Raw genomic sequence first — 24,547 nt, 5'->3', positions numbered from 1 at the left:
TGCAGTTTTACCTCAATTATTCCTGGGATAAAATGCACAAAAACTTGAAAAATGAGAATAAAATAAGCAAAATGCTTGAAAAATAAGGAAAAATGAACCAAGCAACCTTGAAATATGGCCTAAAAGTGAACAAATCCTTCTAAGTTGTGGAGAAAATGAGCAAAAATACTCCAAAAATGAGGAGAATTCATCATTTCATACCATCCCAACACCTGTATTTAGTCTGTTAACCCTCAAAAACCAAAATCATCTACTGATGTAAACTGTTTAATACCTATTGATCCTCTAATTCTATCAATACATGTCAATAATTGGTGTAAAATACAGTTCTTCATCTTTTCATGGTCATCAGACATGTCATCCACAGGCTCCGTAGTTACCATGGAAACACCGTCATCTTCTGCAACACTGATTCACCAGTAAAACCCATGGAGTTGGAGCAATGACAGTGGATGGACACACTGGGTTTATGTTCAGTTGTTGATATATTTGCTGAAAAATCCACTTTTTCTTCAATTTTCTCTGTTTCTGATAGAATAACCCTCGACCCTCTTCCATCTATAGCCTACATTACTGACACTAACATTCACCTGAACTGAACTCTCGGCAGTCTCAGAATTCGCGAACGTCCCCATGCACTGAGGTGCCATAAAGGGGGGGTTAACATGATGAATAACCTGGGGTCCAGCATTTGCGTGTCCAGTGGATGCAGGTTAGAAGGTGTGGAAGTTTCTTGTAAGATCTGCTGTTTAATAGAGGAATAGAACCAAGAGCTGGACGATGAAAGTATGTAGAGTTTCACTTTCGTTTCACACCAGCATTAGTCACGTTAGCTATGGACCGCACCCCCACATATATAACTGCCCCCCCCATCCCCCTCTCTGTTTTTTTTAACAAATCGCTTCCTGCTCTTATCAATGCTGGTTCTGTTGTGAACATACGAGTCAGTGCACGTCTGTTCACATACCAAATCCAGTGTGTACACGGGTTTAATCCAAGACTGTTTCTGTCATTGTGTGTGTGTGTGTGTTTTTGCTGGAGTGACACCAGTTTATTATGTGATTCCATGGCAGTGTGTTGGATCAGATAACATCAGTGTTGTGATCCAGAACAGGCCGTTCTCCGTGCAGTGGCTTCATAATGAAGACCCTGTGTTCCATGTGAGTGAGCTGTAGTCTGGAACGGACGACTTTATCCATTAATCATCAGAATTAACTAATGCAGTGCCGTGACACTGACTTGGACATCTGCCAGATTAAATATAAATCTAATCAAAAACACTTGAGATCATCTATTATGAGCCTGTGGTCGTAGTGTGTTATTCAAACGTCCTATTTAACAGCGTCATCTTCTGCGCTTTGAATCTGTGCAGACATGTGCAAAACATGAATGTAAAGCTCAGGTTCCCCTCAGCTGAAGGCCCTGTTCATTAAAGGTGCAGGAGACTTTCATGAACAATTTTTCATCAGATCTTTCAAACCTCAGTCATATCCTCAGTATCAGGAATCTGTAAGTCTGTCTGTCATTACTCACCTGAATCTCTTGCATTGCGGTGAACAGTTTCTTAGTTCCATCCACCAGAAACAGACCATGTGTTTACAAACAGAGACAGGAGGGAACTCGGGCATCTTCGGAATTTTGTTGTGACTTGCGTTGTAAGAAGTGAAGGCTCGCGCCGCCACCTGACAGCGGCAGTGGTAGCGGCAGCACGACCATGATATGATATTATATGGATGAAAAAAACATGCGCGGAAACGGCTGAAATGCAGAAACGGCTGAGGAATATGCATAGAGGGAAGGGAGCTCCTGTCGTTTCTGCCTCGTTTCTGTAGCAGCTGCCGCTGTCAGGCGGCGGAGCGAACCAGCAGTTTCTCACAGTGCACATCATGACAAAATTCCGCAGATGCCCGAGTGACCTCCCACCTCTGTTTGTAAACATACGGTCTGTTTCTGGTGGATGGAACTAAGAAACTGTTCACCGTAATGCAAGAGATTCAGGTGAGTAACCACAGACAGACGTACAGATTCATGATACTGAGGATATGACTGAGGTTTGACAGATCTGATGAAAAATTGGTCACAAAAGTCTCCCGCACCTTTAAATACAGCTTATAGACTTAAACATCCTCTGACCGTCTTCAAGTGTACAGAACAGTGTCATCTGTGGATTTGACACCTGGGCCTTTAGTGTTGTTCTACCAGACTATACCATCAGTACTCTACAAAAGGTAGTTCCAGTGTCCCTGTACGTCAGCATCATGTTCTATCTGAATCAACCCCAGTTGAATGTGTGAGGTTGTCAGGTTCTGTTCTATGTTCCAGTTCTTGTCATGTCGGCGTTTGGACTTTGTCTTTTCTGTTTTGTTTGTCATTTCCTGTTTTATTTTGTTAAGTTTCCCTCATGTGTCTTGTCTGTTGTCTTTACTTCCTCTCCCTGACCGTGTTCACCTTTTCCCTGATTACCTTGCTCCTCCCTGATTATCTCCACCTGTGTCTCATTGTCTTCCCGCCCTCCTGTGTATTTAAACCCTCAGTCTTCCCCTGTTTAGTTGCCAGTTTGTGCTCTACAACTCGTTTGTGTTCACTAACCAGCATTTCTTGGATCCTGTTCGTTTGTCTGCCGTTTTGACCTGTTTTCGTCCTTCGACCACCGATTCAGCCTGTTCCTATCCTGCCTGCTTGTTCTCGACCTGGTTCGTGTACCCGACTCTGTCTCTGCCTGCTCCCTTTAAATACCTCAGCCTCCACCGATCACCTGTGCTTCGACCTCCGCCTGGATTACTACCGTGAGTCTGCCTGTCCCCCATGTACCGTTGCTTGTTTGACTGCTTATCCGTGTATGACCTGGCTTGTTTTTTGACCACCCTCTGTTTGTCCCTAGTGGGGATTCTGTTGGGGTTTTCCCGGCTCGGCCAGGCCGGTCGTCTGCCGTATTCACCCGCAGCCCAGACGTTTATCCCCAGAATCGGAGGCTTCACAGAAGTTACATTATCTCTGTGTTGTATATTATTCCCTGTTAAAGTGTTTAATAAAAACACTAAACCTTACTGGTTATTGGTGGTCTTGCTTTTGGGTTCAGCCTTTGTACTTAGCCTTTCACAGTTCTGTGGTCTGGATGCAGATCAATTTAACAATAGAAGTGGGCGGGACTTTCACTGGAGGAGAACTCAACTAAATCAATCAAAGTCCATATATGACTTCTATCAGTGATCAATAGGAACTAAGGAAGTTACATAAAAATTTGAAATGAATCCAACCAGTAGTTTTAGAAAAGATCATTGAAATCCAGACCTTGTGTTTGACCCTTCAAGCTCATAAAGGTCAAAGATCATGGACCCAAATGAAAGTCCATATATGACTTCCTATCAGTGATCAATAGTAACTATATTGATATCTGTAACCATTTACATGTTATAAGCCATTAAAATATGGACCAGTATAAGTGAAGTCAAAGTTTTAATATTTCAAAAAATTGTCAAAATTCAAAAATTTTAATATCTCAAAACTGTGAAGAAACTTTGTAGATATTGTCCCAAGAAAGATACATGTAGAATTTGAAATGAATCCAGCAAAGACAATGATGAAGACGACAACAAAGACAACGACAAAGATGATAAGGACGACAAAGACAACAAAGATGATGACTACAAAGACGATGGCAAAGACAACAGACGACAACAGACGACAACAGACGACGATGAAGACAACAATGATAACAACAAAGATGATGACTACGAAGATGATGGCAAAGACAACAGCGAAGACGAAGACGACAAGGACAACTAAGACGATGACGAAGATGATGACTGCAAAGACAGCGAAGACGATGGCGAAGACAACAGCGAAGATGAAGACGATAGTGAAGACAACAGCAAAGACAACAGATGACGATGAGGACAACAATAAGAACTAAGATGATGACTACAAAGACGCCGCCGAAGACAACGGCGAAGACGAAAATGACAAAGACAACTAAGATGATGACAAAGACGATGACAAAGACAACAGCAAAGACAAAGACGACAAAGACAACTAAGACAATGACAAAGATGACGACAAAGATGACGACAAAGATGACGACAAAGACAGCGAAGACAATGGCGAAGACAACAGACGATGACAGACAACAAAAACAACTAAGATGATGACTAAGACGATGACTACAAAGATGACGGTGAAGACGACAGACGATGACAACAAAGACAACATTAAGAACAAAGACGACAGAGATGACGATGAAGGCATTGACGAACACACCTGGTGAGGCGATAAAACAACTAAAAGCAGTGTCTACATCAAAGGTCAAACTCACTGGCACTTCATCACAAGTACAATCACCTTTCCTCAACACAGGAGGGGTTTGATTTATTGCCCATAAATCGCCTTCTAAACTCCACGATCGTCTTCAAAGTTGGATGGTGTTAGTGGGACTGCTCTGAGTACAGATGTGTCTCCAGCTGTTCAACACTACGGCACATTTCCACTGACTGAACTTCAGAGGTTTGTCCTGGAGAGCAGTGGATAGTTGAATATATAAGTGGAGCCAAATACCCAAGAGAAACATTAATATTTAGACTTTTATTAAAGCATCACGTGCATAATGCAGACCCCCAAATCAGTACTTATTGGAATCATGGACCATGTAGACTTTGAAGTTGGACTCAGTGGGGGTATTTTAAGGAGGCACCAAGCGAAGACTCTACCCATATAGTGGTCGACATCTGGCTCCATGGCCTGCGTTTTTACACATTTAATTATCCACTATATGGACAAAAGTATGTGGACACGTTGAACTATTGAATTTAGGTGTTTATCCATGACTGTGATTTTAAAAGTTCTACCTTGAAATTTGAAAAATATTTTTCATGTCCTGACTGTAAATAATAATTCTCTAAAACAACTAACCATCTACTGTCTTCACATCCGACTGAGGAAGAAAAATCTAACATAAAACTTTAAGAAAATATTGATGTTTATCCAATAAAGACCCAAACATCCAACACCGACCAAAACCATCTACTGATGAATGAATGAACGAATGAATGAATGAATGAATGAATGAACGAACGAACGAACAGTTTGGGAAATGAAGGAAGGAAGGAATGTATGAATGAATGAACAAATGAAGGAAAGAATGTATGAATGAAGGAGGGAGGGAAATAATAAATAAATGTATGAATGAAGAAAGGAAGGAAGGAACGTATAAATGAATGACCAAATGAACGAATGAAAGAATGTATGAAGGAAGGAAGGAATAAATAAATGTATGAATGAATGTATAAAGGAAGGAAGGAATGAATTAAGGAAGGAAGGAAGGAAGGAAAGAAGATATAAATGAATGACCGAATGAAAGAAAGAATGTATGAAGGAAGGAGGGAAGGAATAAATAAATGTATGAATGAATGAATGAATGAATTAAGGAAGGAAGGAAGGAACATATAAATGAAGGTACAAATGAAAGGAAGAATGCATGAAGGAAGGAGGGAAGGAATAAATGAATGAATGAAGAAAGGAAGGAATGTATGAATGAATTATGGAAGGAAGGAAGGAACGAATGAACGTATAAATGAATGACTGAATAAATGAATGAAAGAAAGAATGTATGAAGGAAGGAGGGAGGGAATAAATGAATGAATGAATGAATGAATGAAGAAAGGAAGGAAGGAATGTATGAATGAGTTAAGGAAGAAAGGAACATAAATGAATGAACGAATGAAAGAAAGAATGTATGAAGGAAGGAAGGAATGAAAGAATGTATGTCTGAATGAATGAATGAATGAATGAATGAAACCTGTTAAATTGTGGCTAATCCCAGTAAACAGTCGTGCAGTTCCATAGTAGATGCACTTCAGTGACAGATGAAATGATTTCATATAAAAGTCAGTTTGATTCGTCTGGAGTCAGTCTGTCTTTTGTTTCATGTTTTCACAAAATCAAATACATCACATATAATATCGTCATCATCATCATTTTTTTTGTTTTGGTTCGCACAAAAAGTTAGGTGAACATTGTTACTCCAGAACCAAAGACGAATAAAACATGAAATAAATACATGAGGATAGATGTTTGATATAAACACTGGTTTATATTAAATTATTTGTGCAGATGATTACGGTGAACAGATGATAGTTTACTGATTACTTTACTTTAGTTCTTCCTGTTTACTTTAGTTCTTCCTGTTTACTTTAGTTCTTCCTGTTTACTTTAGTTCTTCCTGTTTACTTTAGTTCTTCCTCTACATTTTCAATCAGTACAGTAGTTTTAGCGCCCTCTAGTGGCAGGTCTGTTACTCGTTTACTACTCATTACATCTCCTGTATATTTTTTATTTTTATTTATTTTATTTTTTTTACTGTTATTCTTTGGAGTGAAGAACAAAACCTATGATGAATGGAGCACAAGTTCCTGTGGAGATCAAACATAAACTGAAAACACAAACACATAACTCATAAAACACAACTAGGTCTGATTCACATTCTTTACAAACCATTCTAGTCTGTAATTACAACACATTTAGTTCACATGTGAGACACACAATTCACTTTCCAGTATCCTGTCAGTTTTCAAGAGTGTGATGGACATACTAGAGTAGATATGTGACTCTGCCCCCCCCCCCCCCCGCTGTAGTGTTAATACAGTGCAGATGCTTTTTAAAGGCCGTTGCTCTGTTTGTGTCAGTGTGGGTCCACTTAGTGTGCTGTTGATCCCTTAAATATATCAGTGTATTGAACTGTTAAAACACATAGGACTGAGTCAGAGTGGTGCATTATGGGAAATGTGGTCCTTATCGCAGACAGGCTGCAGAACCACGTCCACTATATGGACACTGTTTGGATTATTGAGCAATTCTGGTGACATATACAGTCTACTGGTACCAGAGTCCACATCCCCTCCAGCAGAACACTAGAGCTGTGTATCGGCAAGAATCTGGCGATAAGATACAAATCACAATACTAGGACCACAATACGATATATCGCGATATATCATGATACTGTTTAAAAGCAATTTTTTGTTTGTTTCTTTTTTTAGAATCATTATTTCCTGGAAGAAATGAATTACACCAGAAATCTGCACAAATACTAAACACATTTTATTTGATCACAACAGGATCTAATGCGATATCACAAAATGTTCCTGTGTTCAAACTTAAAATATGTTTTACAGACATTACAGTTTAAGATCCTGTTCAAATGCTCATATTCTGTTAGTTCAGAACTAACATCAGAACATTATTTTTGTGTAATCCCAACAAAGGAACTAACATCTGCCTCTCTCAGACAGTAAAAAGTGCTTTTAGGATCATTGAAATAACCATTATTTAATAAAACAGTGTTAAATAATAATAAGTAAGATATGAACAATAAAGAAAACCAAAAAACAAAAATGAACATCTGCCATATCTGCATTTGAATAAATACCTAAAAAATACTGATACAGTATTGTGAAATGAAATATCGCGATATATTGCAGAATCAATATTTTCTAACACCCCTACAGAACACAACACAACACACAGACACACACAGACACACACAGACACACACAGACACACACAGACACACAGAACAGGCACTGGCTCCCAAATCATATTATATATTTCTAGGGGCAGAGTGGGTCCCTTTTGGTGGATCTAGAAAAAAATTAAAGTGTGTGTGTGTGTGTGTGTGTGTGTGTGTGTGTGTGTGTGTGTGTGTGTGTGTGTGTGTGTGTGTGCAGGGGGCAATTTGTTGGGGGGGATGGGGGGGATCTACCCCCCAGTTTGGTTTTTACATCCCTACTTCTGCTCAATGAATTTCATCCTCGGGGGGGGGGGGGGGGGGGGCTACCAACCTGCTGTAAACGTAAACACCATCAGGTTGTGTCAGTTCTTCCTCCTCTATCCTACATCACTGACACTAACATTCACCTGAACCCAACTGTCGAAGTCTCAGAACTTTTGAACATCTCCATGAACTGGGGCGCCGTAAAGGGGGGGGGGGGGGGTGAGACAAATTCATGGAGCCCACGGAGCAGTGGAGGGGGTCCAGTGGATACAGGTTAGACGTAAAAATTCCATGTAAGATCCACTTTATAACAGAGGAAAAGAACCTGGAGGTGGACGATGAAAGAATGTAGAGTTTCACTTTTGTTTCACGGCAGCATTAGTTACATTAGTTATGGACCTGTGTGTGTGTGTGTGTGTGTGTGTGTGTGTGTGTGTGTGTGTGTGTGTTCTGTGGTTAAAGGTCTCTCTGGGTGGGATACTACAGGGATAATGTCAGTCTGACTTTCTGTAAAACCAGTGCATGATGGGATTGCTGGCAGAACATATTTGTTCTTTTCAGTGGAATGTGTTGAAAGTAAATCCAAACTGCTACTCATTATTATTACAGTATTATAAACAGGCGTTGTCACCGACAGCTGCAGTGGCTCTGCTGACGTTCTGCCAGTGGCTGCTCTTACGTAAAAACCCCTCCTGTTTCCACACGTCAACTCCTGCTTTTGGCGAAAAACTGCAGTGAAGTGAAGGAACGTGAAGTTAGAAGAATGCCAGTGTCACAGTGAGACTGGAGGAGTTTCTCAACATTAAGAACACAGAGTACGGTCTGGGTCGGAACGGTCTGGGTCAGAACGGTCTGGGTCAGAACGGTCTGGGTCGGAACGGTCTGGGTCGGAACGGTCTGGGTCAGTACGGTCTGGGTCAGAACGGTCTGGGTCGGAACGGTCTGGGTCAGTACGGTCTGGGTCGGAACGGTCTGGGTCAGAACGGTCTGGGTCAGAACGGTCTGGGTCAGAACGGTCTGGGTCAGTACGGTCTGGGTCAGAACGGTCTGGGTCAGAACGGTCTGGGTCAGAACGGTCTGGGTCAGAACGGACTCCCTAAGAACTCCAGTCTGTTTTTGAACGGCTGTTTGTGAACTTTCCTTCCTGTCTCTGCTGTATTTCCACCATTGGCTCCAGAATGCATTTCCCTCCAATCACCACAATATCACTCAGTTTGATTTCAGTACATTAGTACGAGTGTTTACATGTCATTTATACAGTGTGTGTATTTTTCTGTAACACATTTCACTGAATCCCATTTCATGATAATAAAGTCCTGTTTGTTGCTGTTCTGCCTCTCACTTGTGTTCTAACATTATATCACATCATCTTGTTACTCGTGGCTTTGAGAGATGAATGAATGAATGAATGAATGAATGAGAGTGGTATGGGGGAAGAGCTGGTGAACCGAAGGGTGTGTGTGTGTGTGTGTGTGTGTGTGTGTGTGTGTGTGTAATAAGGTATGAGTGAGTGGATGAGGAAACAGAGCAGAGTTCAGTTTTTCTATACAATCTGTTTGTCCTGTTGTTGCCGTGGTTACGACCAACAGTAACCTTTTGGAGTTCTGTTCATAAAGTCACCGGTGCAGAATAACTGGGGTCATCTTTAGACATCCAGCTGATGTAAGTGCACAATGTATGTGTGTAAATAATTCAGTTCAGTTCAGTTCAGTTGGGGGGGGGTGGGGGGTGGGGGGGGGCACATGCAGACAGCAGAGGGGGTCTATCCAGACAGGTGAGGGTAAGGAAGGAGGTCAGGGGTCACAGATAGCCTATAATAATTCTTCATTCTAACCATGATGCTGACAGATGAATGGAAACGGGGGCAGAGGCGTTCATTCTGGGTTAAATAGTGAACACACACGTTAGCAAACACCCTTCAACACAAATAGAGTAAATGATGGTTTAGCGAACATGAGCTGCCCCAACGCAGCTGCAGTATTTAACTCCAGGTACAGATAAAACCAAACAGAGTGAAACATCAGTGATGTCGAACCGTCTATGCCCAAACAGTTCATGCTGTTCAGAGGCGTTTATATCTCCTCTAATGGAGGAGTTTAGCAGTGAAACAGCTGATAATAATCACAGAAACATGTGAGCTACAGCCCATAAACACTGACAAAAACAGCCCATGTGCTGTAACACGACACTAAAAAAAAATTAATAAAAAACAGGCCCTGGGGATCTGAGTCACTTCACAACCTGGAACCTTTTCATGGTAACAGAATGATTTTTCAGAAACACTCTCCAGTGATTCAGACAGATTTTATGGACATTTTGAAGCTTTAAATAGTGAATATGAGTGAGTTTTGTCTGTTTATGACCTTATAACTGTTATTTCATTGGACGTGTCGACTTTTTAGCAAGTGCGGCTCAGATGTTTTATGGCAAGAGATAGTGTCCAATAACACACTAAGGTTGAAATATTGAATTTCACAGTATTTCAGTGAGTGCCCTATAAAGGGTTAAATGTATACATCAGGGGTCTCAAACTCACTTTCTTTCAGGTTCCACATTCAGCCCGATTTGATCTCCAGTGGGCCGGACCAGTAAAATAATAACATAACCTATAAATAAAGACAATTCCAAATTTTTGTCTTTAGTGCAAAAAAAAAACACCATTAAATTATGAAAACACTTACTTTTATAAACTATCCAAACAAAAAAGATGTGAAGAACCTGAGAAAACTGAAATTTCTTAAGAAAAAAAGTGCAATTTTAACAATATTATACCTCAACTTATCATTTCAACATGTGCATTATGGATCAGATCTACAAAGACACTAAACACTGAGGAACAGGTAGAAAATTATTGCCTCCACCAGGAGGTACTGTGATCACTTTGCTTTGTGTGTTTTTGTTTGTTTGTTTGTTTGTTTGTAACTTTACAGGAAAACTATTCCAACCATCTTTACCAAATCTTCCCCACAGATAGGCCTAGGCCCTGGGACCAACCCATTACATTTTGGGCCAAGTAGGCCAAAGTTCAAGGTCACAACATCTACAATTTTCCTATCTCTAATCATTGAGCAATTTTGACAGTTCATAAAAATTCAAAATGACTCCAATTAGCCTCCAGTTTGATCCACCTGTAGCTTAGAACAATATCTTGTATCTGGCACAAAACTGTCCACATCCACTGTGGAATGTGGACTCTGTGGACATTTACATTTAACACTGAAAATCCCATTTACCACACATTTTTCATTATAACTCAAGAAATATTGTTTGGAATTGAATTTAATTTGACAAACACATGACTGGTACCAAGCTTCAACTTTTTCTGCTGTATGGAACAACCTGGAAACTGTTGAATTTAAAAAGAAATAGTCGATCCACACATGCACACCGTTCGGGGTGTTTGGCGGAGGTTTGCGTTCTCTGAACACTTGTTGTCTGAGTTTTAGTGCAAAAAAAACACCATTAAATTATGAAAATACTTACTTTCATAAACTACCCAAACAAAAAAGATGTGAATAACCTGAAAAAACTGAAATTTCTCAAGAAAAATCAGTGCAATTTTAACAGTATTCTGCCTCAACTTATCATTTTAACATGTGCATTATGGATCAGATCTATAAAGGCAGAATACTGTTAAAATTGCGTTTAATTTTCTTTAGACATTTCAGGTTGTTCATATTTGCTCAGGTTATTCACATTTTATTGTTACAGGATAGTTTGTAAATGTAATTATTTTCATAATTTAATGTTATTTTTTTGCACTTTGAAGTTGTCATTATTTATAGGCATAATGTAATATTATTTTTTTTCGCATCAAGCCAAGAAGCAAATCTGGAGTCATTCTTTTTTGTCAGTTCTTCTGCTGTTCTTATTTGACTGTAGATCATATTGGTCTGTATGTGGAACCGGAACTAAAGTGAGTTCCACAGCCTTGACTGTGGAATTTTAGCACTTTGCAAATTCATCCCAGGGGCCGGATTGGAACCTTTGGTGGGACGCATTTGTTTGAGACCCCTGTTCTAAACAGAGTCAGTTTCACCTGTATAGAACAAGATGAAAATTTCGGTGACAGTACGTTTGCTTGTGCGTACAACATCCGGCACTGATGATACATGTCCTCATCATCTGACAAATGATCTGTAATGAAGTGACCCAGGTACTTGACACCATCGCATATGGATTTAGATCCATTGTATAATAGTATGGGAGGCATACCCCCCCCCCCACCCCCCAACCCGATACCCGGGGTTCAGGGATAACTCGCTAATACGCGCATCACTTGTGAGGGGGGCTTTATCAACAGAACGCACCGCATCGGAGCCAGTTCACTTTCACTTTTATTTTGCAAAGGGAAACATTAGACTGTTGTAGTGAAGTGGCTCATTGGTGCGTACAGTCGTATGGATCTGGATCCTGCTACTCACTTACACCAATCAGGTGAAATTGAATAATCTTCCACTGGGCCTGTAACGGTACACCAAATTTTCGGTTCGGTACATTTTCGGTTTTCAAAGCCACAGTTCGTTTTTTTTTGGTATGGTACGGGAAGAAAGAAAACCCCTCAAAATATCTATTAATGCATTTATGAATTTTTTAACATTTTTCCCCCAATTTTTGGAGACAATAGAATATAGAAAAACAGGAATAATATAATTCTGCTGCTAAAAATCAAATAGAAAATAAAATGAATTCTTAATATTACTAAATGTATTTTAAACATTAGTATTGCACTTTTCTCTGAAAGGTAGTTTTGACCAAACAAGAAAAATCTAATCACAGTTCTGTCAGTTCACATTCTGCAAAAAAATATCAAAAAAATTCCACATGAAGTGCAACATTAACAAGAGGACAAACTGGTATTCTGTTGAAACAAACGGAAGAGAAACACTGACAACACAATGAACCAAATAATTTATTTTAGGACAGAGAACAAACTGTGTTGTGTGCCTGTGTGCACGGGGGGATTTTTTTTTTGTTTGTTTTTGTCGGAGCCGGGGGGTGGGGGCGCGCGCAGTTATATACCTGGGGATGCGGTCCATAACTAACGTAACGAACGCTGTCGTGAAACGAAAGTGAAACTTTACATACTTTCAACATTCTATTTATTCCTCTGTTATACAGTGTGTGACAGACAGACAGACAGACAGACAGACAGAGCTAGTGTCAGTGTTTTAGAACTACCGTAGTTCCTAGGGGCCAAACAACGTCCGTCTTATTAGCATCTCTTTCCTGGTTGTTGTCTTTCACCTGAACCTGAACTGATCCAAACTGGACTGGACTGATGGTGGAGGGTCTGCAGTCTCTTCCTTCCAGGTTCACATCATATTTGTTGTTTTTTTTAAACCTTATATCAGCTGCTATTTCATATTTCGGGTCAATGTGTGCGTCCTTCAATATGTCCGTGTGCAACTTGCGCGGATTTAAAGTTCTGCATCACACGACGTCTTTTGTTCCTTTTTCTTTTTCTCATCATACTGTGCTGTTTCGGTACAGCTGTGTACCGAACCGAACAGGTGTGCACTGAAACGGTTCGGTATGTGTACCGTTACAGGTCTATCTTCCACGACACACCTGAGGATTTCTCATGGCACACTGGTTTGGGAAACACTGACTTAGGCTACGTTCACACTGCAGGTAAAAGCTGCCCAAAGCTGACTTTCTACTTATATGTGACTCACATCTGTTTATTTTATGTTAGTCTGAATAAATCAGACCCTGTCCACTTTCACATGTGGTCCTAAATCAGACACATATGTGATAGTCTGATTTTTGCGTTGTTGAAATGCAACAGACATCACAATTCTGCACTGAAGGAGGCAGGACCTGGAAATATCCATATTTACTTCTATAAATGCCGTGTGATGTGTGTGACATTACATCTTCTACACATGCAAGTTCAGGGGCGAACATAATTTGCACATGAGTCTGATGGTGCTAAATTATGTGAACAACCATGCAAAAAAAAAAAAAAAATGATTTCAGCAAAAAATTATTATAAAAAGAACCTTTGGCGGGCTGCATTTGGCCCCCGGGCCGCATGTTTGAGACCCCTGGTATACATTGTATTGTACTGATAAAAAAAGACAATCTAATAAAAACTAAGTTAAAAAAAAAAAAAAAAAAAACAAGACACGTACTAGACGCTAAGACAACAATAACCATCGACCATGAGAAACAGTGGCTTTGAGTTTTCACATGGTTCCAGAAAAACCCTCAGATGAAGCGTCTGTCAACCACAGGTTCTGTATGTCAGACCAAAGTGTGTCTGAAAAGGCCCAAAACAGGAGAATTATTTATATCCAGGGTTCAGAGTCGCAGCATATGAGTATAGGTCTGACCAAATATACTAAACACAGACACAAACGGGCTTTTACAGCGTTTGAAGGAAACCTCCTGAACCTGTGGCTCTGTCTTCAGTTCAGCTGTTATTATGTAACAGGGATAAACACAAGAGCTGCCAAAACAAGTCAAAGAATACTTTCCTTCAGCCGCTCAACAACATTTCCACATGCTGGATTTAGTCGCAACAATCAACACTGTGCAAATTATACGCTTTGTGTTTCCAAACGTCAAATGCAACTTTGTCAAACAACATGTTGAACTCTTAAAGACCGAACACTGTCCTTCCAAATGAGGTTTCTCCATATTCAACCTTTGAGTGGTTTATCACTGTTAAATATCCAATTTTCCTTTGCATTTTTAAGTGAAATTCAGATATTTTCCTATGTTTAACCTTTCTGTATCCATGTGAACATGTTATGCACACTTTGCCGGAGACAGAGTCGTCCTAAAATAGAGAATATGAACTGACAAAATTAGAATGTCTGAAATATGTCCTGTCTGTCATCACCATCAGTCAGAACAGGCCAAATATAACAGGTGGAATATAATATAATATAGATTACAGATTACATTATATTTGTCTGTCGTTACTTCTTCCCTGTTGCCCATATAGTTGAATTAAATATTTTTAGTTCTTCTGGTTAAATAACTGTGATGATGTGATTTATTCTAAATAAAGTGTAACTGATACTCAGTATGTAATGACTGTAATGTAATCAAAGATGATTACTGATGTGAATGAAGAGGAAGAAAAGGACAAATGTGGCTGAAAATAAATAATTCCATCTTTATGGGTAATAGTGGATTATTCATCTGATCCATATCACATCCAGTAGTGACTGTAAATTCAGATTCTGGACACTAACTTTACAAATGATCATTTAACCCTCAGGTATCCAGGTGAGTATATTATGCACACTTTACATTTCATGTTATTAAACCTGTTTAACCCTGACATATTTTCAGGGGAAAAACGCCTAAAAAGACATACCCAAAGTAAATGAAGAATTCCTTCACAATAATAAGGTTCATATAATTGTTCTTGGTGTCTATGGACATTTGGAGACCTCACAGAATCTATTCCCATCGTCTAAAATACTGTATCTATTACTATGCCTGAGTAAACTGTAACAAAACTAAAAGAGAAATTAGAATTTTTTATCCTTGCCTTTTTTTTTTTTCAGCTGGATGATGATATGCATAAATTAATTGTTCGTGTCGGAGATTTTTAATAGCGTATATTTCACCCCACAAAGATTAAAAATCATGTTTGAACATTAAAGTTTGCACTAAAATACACTTTTGATGCACTTTTATTAACATTAGGGTCTAAACTTTGAGCAAAAGTTGAAAAAACATCCATTGTCCTGATTTATTATATTTTTATAGTAGATGAATATTAATATAATTTTTTAGCCCTATCAGCCCGCCAGCGGGCTGATAGGGCTAATTAAAGGTCATATTATTTTTCACAATTTGTTTTCACGTCAGAATTCAAAAGTTGTTCATTTTTGCATGTTTTTTTTTAATTTTTTTATTTTGACCCATCCAGCAAAATCAGCAGACTGTAAACAGTGTTAAATTTCTACACGAACACCCTTTGACCAAGTGAGTACAAAATGCACACTGACACATTTTAGCATTTAACATTTGACCTATAACCAAAAATAAAAATAATGCATATAAAGCAACGTTGGTGTTAATCACGGACATATACCAGGATGAAAAAATAAAAAATGGAAGTAATTCAATTTTTACGTCAATTATTGAAAATAAAAAGGTTTTTTTTTGTTTGTTTATTTCATGTTATAACAGGGTTTATGCAGGTCGTTAAAAAGGATTAAATTACATCTGCTGAAACCTGCAGAAACCCTGTATAAAAGTTCATACTATTTTTCACAACTGGCATTAGGTCAGAAATGAAAAGTTGTTCATTTTAGCATCATATTTCGAGAATGTGCAGCTAAAATAAGTTTTGCAGGTCAAAAACTTACAGCATCTTTATCAAAATAAGTTGGTTCCATAAGCTCCTATTTACTAGATATTTAATATTTAATATTTCTCTTGAAAAAAAAAGACAAAACCACAGTTTTTTCAACACAGATAGAACCTGCATCCTTCTCCTCCTGCCTGCAGGTGGCTGCCTCATGCCTCCATTTACACCAACTAATAATACAGTTATACAGAAATAGAACAGAGTTTACATCTGCGTGTGCACGATGTGGACAAAAGTATGTGGACACGTTGAATCCAGGTGTTTCTTTTCTAACAGGGGTCTGGGATACACAACAATAATGACTAATGTCAAAATATAGATTTATATTATGAGATAAATATCAGTGCATTGGTTAGTTTGGGTTATATTGTTATATTTGTTTCCAAAATGCCTCAGAGATGGTTTTTAGTTCATTTTTCTCAACATTGATTTTTTTTTTTTTATCCATGACCATGATTTTAAATGTTCCTCCTCTAAATTTCTAAAATATTTTTCATGCTCTGACTTATTAATAATAATTTTCTTTCACAACTAACCATCTACTTTCCTCACATCTCACTGAGGAAGAAAAAAAAATAACATTAAACTTAAAAGGAACATAATGTTTTTATCTCAAATCATCACAAACAGGACATCTAACAGCTGTAGACATGATGTGGCCCAATATTTATGTCCATATAGTTTAGAAAAATGTATAAAATTCCCCATGAAACTCTAACCCATAAAAACCCACTGCTACTTTCTTAGTTTTGGAAATTTTCCCAGTTTCAGATCAATAAAATCAATTCTCTGTAGCACTTTTTAACCCTTTGCTGCATACTCTATCTATCTATCTATCTATCTATCTATCTATCTATCTATCTATCTATCTATCTATCTATCTATCTATCTATCTATCTATCTATCTATCTATCTATCTATTTAAATTGTTATCTTTGCTTCCAAAGTGATCATCTCTGAGGTATTTTAGAAACAAAGATAATTTAACCCAAACTAACCAATGCACTGATATTTATCCCATAATATAAAACTCTTTTCTGACATTAGTCATTATCGTTTGTATCTCAGACCCCTGTTAGAAAAGAAACACCTGGATTCAATGTGTCCACATACTTTTGTCCCAGTTCGGTGTGACAAAATGCACACAAAACCCCATGTAGTGCATCAGGTTTAAAGGCTGAGGGTCCAGTGAACAGAGGTGAACCCCTGCGTACGGACCGTCATGTCTTACCCACAGGCCCTCCCAGCAGGCAGACTGACGTGGACAGTTGAACCATACTCAGCAGCTCCACAGTTCCTCCTGAACACGGTGTTTCCAACCTCGTGCGTACGTCGTATTGGCCGTTCCGACGCTCGCGTGCACGTCTGCAGCTCCTCAGTGCACGTGTTCGGTCGGACGGACGTTCATCTTTGCAACATCTCCTGTAGTCGGGCTTCTCCTTCTGCTGTTAACAGCCTGAAAACAAGAGACAGATGCAATGAAGGGAACTGCACAGAAAACAGACCAGAATGCAAACAGATGTAGGAACTGGCATCAGGCCCCGTGGACGAACAGACGGACGCACAAAGACCGAGCGAACGCCTCATACCAGGTCGACACTGGACGAACATGTGGATGAACTCATGTTTCATAAACTGATGTGTGTTTATGGTGCGTAGAATTCTAGTTTTGGGTGGTGTTTTACCTAAATCTGTGCAACATTCAGTACAATAACCTTCTGTTTCTATTGATAATATTCACCATGAACACAGAGGTGGAAAAGTGTGTGTTCATGTGTATCAGTATTAGTATCAGTGTTAGTATCAGTGTTAGTATCAGTGTTAGTATCAGTGTTAGTATCAATATCAGTATTGGTGTCAGTATCAGTGTAAGCATTAGAATTATTATCAGTATCAGTGTCAGAATTATTATCAGTGTTAGTATCTGTTTTAATATCAGTGTCAGTATCAGAATTAATATTAGTGTCAGTATAAACATCAGTATCAGTATTAGTGTCAGTATTAACCCTTTCATGGATTAATTATAAGAGCCTCAATTAAGATTTTTTTTTTTTTTTTACTTAGTGTTTTTATTCTTCTAGGCATTAAAAAAAAAAAAACGCAATTGACATGTTTTTGTGAACCTCTTTTTCATTTAGTTGCAAAAATGTCCTTTCAGCTGGACACCATGCATTTAATTTTTGAAGAGAAGAAACGTATTTACTGATATACTTTGAAAACTATGAAATAAAAACATTTTTAATGCAGCTAATCTGATGTTTTCCCACTTTTTAACATACTCTAATACTGGTCAATACTCACTCCATGGAGATAATATGTAAAAAAAAAAAAAAAAAAAAAAAAAAAAGAAAGCTTTTTGTTTAACCCATAAAAACCCAGTGCCACTTTTGTCATCATTATGTTTAAAAAAACCCTGTTAATTACAGTCTAATAACAACAACAAGCAACTGATATTCATTCAAACATGTTAGTGCAGATCAAATTTATGAAGAACAGCAAAGTTGCAGCAATTTTATGAACTGCAGTGTGTGGGACGATGCATGAGCGTCCACTGTGTTGGCACATATGGAACTAAAATAACAAAATCCATGAATCGAACAGCTGTAAAATAGCTGTCCACTGTAGTGACCACTGTGCATGAAAGGGTTAACATCAGCATTAGTGTCAGTGTCAGTATTAGTATTAGTATCAGTATCAGTATTAGTATCAGTGTTAGTGTCAGTATTAGTCTTAGTTTCAATATCCGTGTTTGTATCCATATTAATATCAGTGTCAGTATCTGAATTATTATCAGTATCAGTATTAGTGTCCGCATCAGTATCAGTATTTGTATCAGTATCAGCGTCAGCATGAGAATTAGTGTCAGTATGAGTATCAGTATTAGTATCAGTGTCAGTATCAGTGTCAGTATATAGTATCAGTATCAGTATTAGTATCAGTATCAGTATATAGTATCAGTATCAGTATTAGTATCAGTATCAGTATATAGTATCAGTATCGGTATCAGTATTAGTATCAGTATCAGTACATAGTATCAGTATCGGTATCAGTGTCTGGGTCCAACATTTCCATGTATGTGATTCTTATTTAATCTGTTTAATGTGGACTTTCCACCCACTGTGGGTCGTTGTTTTGGGGTGGAGCCCTGGTTTGTTTTACTAATTCCTCTATCTACAGGACAGTCAGAGGTGACCTGAAGTCCACACATTCTTTCCTCCAGTACAAAACCAGATACTCCTGAAAAAACAGACTGGAAGTGGAGGAACAAGGACTGACTCAACTTTTAGATGGACCTAAAAAAGACAAATAAATACACGACAACAACATTAACTTCACCTCAGCTCTGGGCTTTTTTCACAGTCCATTTGTTCGTCTAAATTAGGAGTGTTAAACATACGGCCCGTGGGCCAAAACCGGCCCACCAAAGGGTCCAGTCCAGTCCATGGGATGAATGTGTGAAAGGCAAAAATTACACTGAAGATATAAACAATGAAGGACGTTAAACTGATTTTAGTTCAGGTTCCACAAACAGAACAATCTGATCTCAACTAGGGCTGAGCAATATGGGAAAAAATCATATCATGATCATTTTTTTCATATCAGACAATATCGATATGTGTCATGATACAAATCAAATCACTATTTTTGTTAAGCTTAAATTTTGTGCGTTACTCATAAGTTAGGTGTGAAGACATCAGAGGCTTAGTTTGGATTTAAATCTGATTTATTTTCTGTCAGACACTGAACATGACAGATGTGCTGAAGAACATTATACAACTGTTTCAGAAAAATAAAACAGCTCCATAGGTTTCAAACTAAACTAAAAGTCTGACCAGCAGGAAAAAGCTTTCAGGTTTTAAAAGAGAACACAAACAAAACAGACCGTCTTCACCAAACAATACCTGGGGTATATATGTGGGGGGGCGTTCCTTAACTGCCATAAATGGCATAAACTGAAAATGAAACTTGCTTTGGACGTCCGACTCCCTGCAGCGCTAGTTAATTACCTCCACCAGGAGGTATCGTGATCACTTTGCTTTGTGTGTTTGCCTTGCGTGTTTGTTTGTTTGTTAGCAAGATAACTCAAAAAGTTAAGGACGGATTTTCATGATATTTTCAGGAAATGTTGATACTGGCACAAGGAAGAAATGATTAAATTTTGGTGGTGATCGGGGGGGTGGGGGGGGTGCTTTTCTTGTTATGATTGGCTGTTCTTATGTCTGTCAAAACATGGACGAATAAATTCTATCAAAATTCCATCAAGCATGTCTCACATTTCTATTGAAGAAAAGTTATTTTGCGATATACAGGTAAATGTTACCGTTTTATTACACAGCCCTAATCTCAAGTAAAACTAGAAAAGCACTTGGAGAACGCAGACCTCCACCAAAGCAGATCACCCCCCCACCCTATCACCACCAAAATTTAATCATTTGTTCCTTGTGCCAGTATCAACATATCCTGAAAATTTCATCCAAATCTATCCATAACTTTTTGCATTATCTTGCTAACAGACAAACAAACAGACAAACCCCGATGAAAACAAAACCTCTGCCGTTCCCTGGTGGAAGTAAAAACTAGAAAAGCACTCGGAGAGCACAGACCTCCGCCAAGGCAGATCAGTGGGCCCCCGTGGCCCCCCCACCCCCAATCACCAACAAAATTTAATAATTTGTTCCTTGTGCCAGTATCAACATATCCTGAAAATTTTCATCCAAAACCGTCCATAACTTCTTGAGTTATCTTGCACACAGACAGACAGACAGACAGACAGACCAACGCCGGCAAAAACATAACCTCCTTGGCGGAGGTAATAACCCATAAATACTGACAACTACAAATTTTCTTCTTGGTTTAACATCAAATAAATCCCATTACACTATGAAAATATTTACATTTACGAGGAAGGACTTGAAAACCTCAAAATCCAACACAACAAACTCAAACTGCACTTTCAGAGTAAAACCTCGACACAAAACCTGTTTTTTTTTTTTTTTTTACTGTTTCTCAAAGTTGAAACATGGGAACAGAGTAACCCTTCACCCCTGACGGTGCTTCTTAGATGGCATCGACAGCTGGGTGCATGCAGGTGAATATGCAGTCGACCGGAAAACACAGAAAACAAAAGGAATGTTGAGGAACCAGAAGCCGAACACGGAGAAAAGAAGGTCAAACAACCTCCAGAAACACTGTTTACTGCATGTACTTAGTCAGATATTGTTAACATTATTCCTATTCAGTGGATTAGACGTAACAGTAAACATATGACAACAGTATTTCTGGATAATCATTACCACCCACAGACCTCTGTATGTTAAGTACGAATGGTTCTGATACTGACATCTGGTTCTGCTTGAACAGACTTTTCATGATTACCATGTCTTTGTCAGTTCAGATGTTTTAAATCCTGATACTCTCCATTAATTACATCCTGATGCTGTTGATTCTAAACAGAATTTTATGGTTTTTCTCTTTCATTGTCGGTGTTTGGTTGAGGAACAGATTGTTTTAATTAATCTCTGCTGAAAAATCCCTGCAACAAAGAACGTGTTTTTCTTCCACCTTAACAAACAGCAAATACATGACATGACGGCCTTGTAGAGGTGTTAATGTGTATGTTTTTAACCCTTAAAGACCCAAGCATACACCTTTAACCTAAACCATGTACTGATCTAAACTGTTTAACAACTAATGAGCCACTAATCCGATCAATACATGTGAATAATTGGTATAAAATACAGTTTTAACTTAATCATTCATGGGATAAAACATACAAAAAGTGGCAAAATGTGAATAAAATGAGCAAAATACTTGCAAAATAAGGAAAAAATGAACCAATTTGAGGAGAAAATGATAAAAAAAAAAACTGGAAAATTCATCATTTCATAACACCCAGAGCCTTGTTTTTAGTCTGTTAACCTTTAAAAACCAAAACCATCTACTGATCTAAACTGTTTAATACCTGTTGATCCACTAATTTGATCAATACGTGTGAATAATTGATGTAAAATGCTGTTTTACCTCAATCATTCATAGGATAAAATGTTCAAAAAGTTGAAAAATGTGAATAAAATGAGCAAAATACTTGAAAAATAAGGAAAAAATGATCCAAATTGAGGAGAAAATGAGCAAAAATACATCATAAATAGGGAAAATTCATCATTTTATAACATCCAGAACCCTATATTTAGTCTGTTAACCTTTAAAAACCAAAACCATTTACTGATATAAACTGTTTAACACCTGTTGATCCACTAATCTGATCAATACGTGTAAATAATTAGTGTTAAATACAGTTTTACCTCAATTATTCATTGTAAAATGTAAAAAAAAAACTTGCAAAATGTGAATAAAATAAACAAAATACTTGTAAAATAAGGGAAAAAATTAACCAATTTGAGGAGAAAATGAGCAAAAATACTTCAAAAATAGGGAAAATTCATCATTTCATAACATCCAGAACCCTGTATTTAGTCTGTTAACCTTTAAAAACCAAACTCATCTATTAATGTAAAAGGTTTAATACCCGTTGATCCATTAATCCTTTCAATCCATGTCAATAATTGGCGTAAAATACAGTTCTTCATCTTTTCATGGTCATCAGATATGACCCATTTGGACGTTCAGAGGCTCCGTAGTTACCATGGAAACACCATCATCTTCTACAACATTGATTCCACCAGTAAAATAATCAATGAAATGGGCAAGAAAAGGTAGAAAAATAAACAAAATAAGCAACAAATTGAACAAAAATTAAGGAAAAATAATTAAATAGCCACAAAAAAAAAATCCAAAACAGCCAAACTAATCAATAAAATGAACAAAATTAAAAAAAAAAAAAAACTGAAAAAATAATAGGCAACAACAATAAAACGAAGCCACAAACTGAACAAAATTTCTGAAAAAAATTATAAAATAAATTACAAAATGAACCAAAACAAAAAAAGCACTAAACAAAATGAATAAAAAGGAACAAAATAAGTTTGTAGACATTTGTTTTTATGTCACTTTTTGTCACGTTTTTGATATAATAACCCTCAACTTTAATGCGAGTTTTGATGAACATCTGCATGATCAGTGAATTAAATATAGGAAAATACCTGGTTTTCAATGGAAAAACTAAAATAACGTAATAAATGGCCATAAATCAATAAAGAGAAAAAGGCTCTGTAACATTGTCATCTTCTACAACATTGATTCACCAGTAAATAATTAAGTAACATGAACAAAATTGAAGAAAAAATTATGAAACAGGCAAAAAAAAAGAACCAAAACAAATAAAATATTAAATAAAATGGATAAAAATGAACAAAATAAGATTGTCGATGCTTGTTTTCTATTCAGTTAATGATATATTTGACTGAAAAAGTAAAATTTTCTTCAGTTTTCTCTGTTTTTGGTATAATAAACCTCAACTTTAATCTGAACTTTTATGAACATCTACATGATCGATATATTAAATATAGGAAAACATATGATTTTCACTGAAAAACCCCCGCAAAATACAGATAATGATGCACGGATGCACAACTTTGCAAAAGCAGTAGTTGAAGGTGGAACAGTGACGCAGTCGACTCCACGGTGAAGGTGTTGGACTGATGTTGTACACAGTAGCAGTTGTCATGGTGATGTGACCCCCGACTTCCACGTCACCACCCCATTAATCACCACATCATTGCACACGGCCCCCACGCACCCCCAAAATATTGTTTAATTTACTCAGAGTGTGAAACTGGAGCTGTGGGCGGCCGACTTAAACCAGGAACCCCTGCTGACTCTGATGACATCCACACATGGAGCTGCTCAGCTGCTCGGCCTCGGAGCCGTTTCCTCCTGAACTCACGTTTGTCAGGATTCACAGCCGGACTTCATGAAAAGGATCTAAGGCCGTTGAAAACATGAGCAACGGAAGCATAATATAGCAAGGATTTACACACTGTCATCCTTAGGCTGGAATTACCTCTATAGATATCTGTATATATCCTATATAACCTGTATATACCCTATATTATCTGTATATATCCTATATTATCTGTATACATCATATATTACCTGTATATACCCTATATTATCTGTATATATCCTATATTATCTGTATACATCATATATTACCTGTATATATCCTATATTATCTGTATATATCCTATATTATCTGTATATATCCTATATTATCTGTATATATCCTATATAACCTGTATATACCCTATATTATCTGTATATATCCTACATTATCTGTATACATCATATATTACCTGTATATACCCTATATTATCTGTATATATCCTATATTATCTGTATACATCATATATTACCTGTATATATCCTATATTATCTGTATATATCCTATATTATCTGTATATATCCTATATTATCTGTATATATCCTATATTATCTGTATATACCCTATATTATCTGTATATATCATATATTACCTGTATATATCCTA

General features: G+C 37.7%; 1 protein-coding gene across 1 annotated transcript in view; it reads right to left on the bottom strand.

Moving 5' to 3' along the window:
• The window catches only part of il34 (interleukin 34), a 65,619-nt gene that overhangs the window by 27,601 nt on the left and 13,471 nt on the right, over nucleotides 1-24,547 (bottom strand). Inside the window, 1 exon segment of the mRNA XM_030137519.1 lies at nucleotides 17,333-17,557. Coding sequence (XP_029993379.1) covers nucleotides 17,333-17,378 — 46 coding nt within the window. The 5' untranslated portion in view covers nucleotides 17,379-17,557.

This window comes from Sphaeramia orbicularis, chromosome 6 (genome assembly GCF_902148855.1).
Source record: "Sphaeramia orbicularis chromosome 6, fSphaOr1.1, whole genome shotgun sequence".
Lineage (NCBI taxonomy): Eukaryota > Metazoa > Chordata > Actinopteri > Kurtiformes > Apogonidae > Sphaeramia > Sphaeramia orbicularis.
This window is presented reverse-complemented; position numbering and strand designations above follow the sequence as displayed.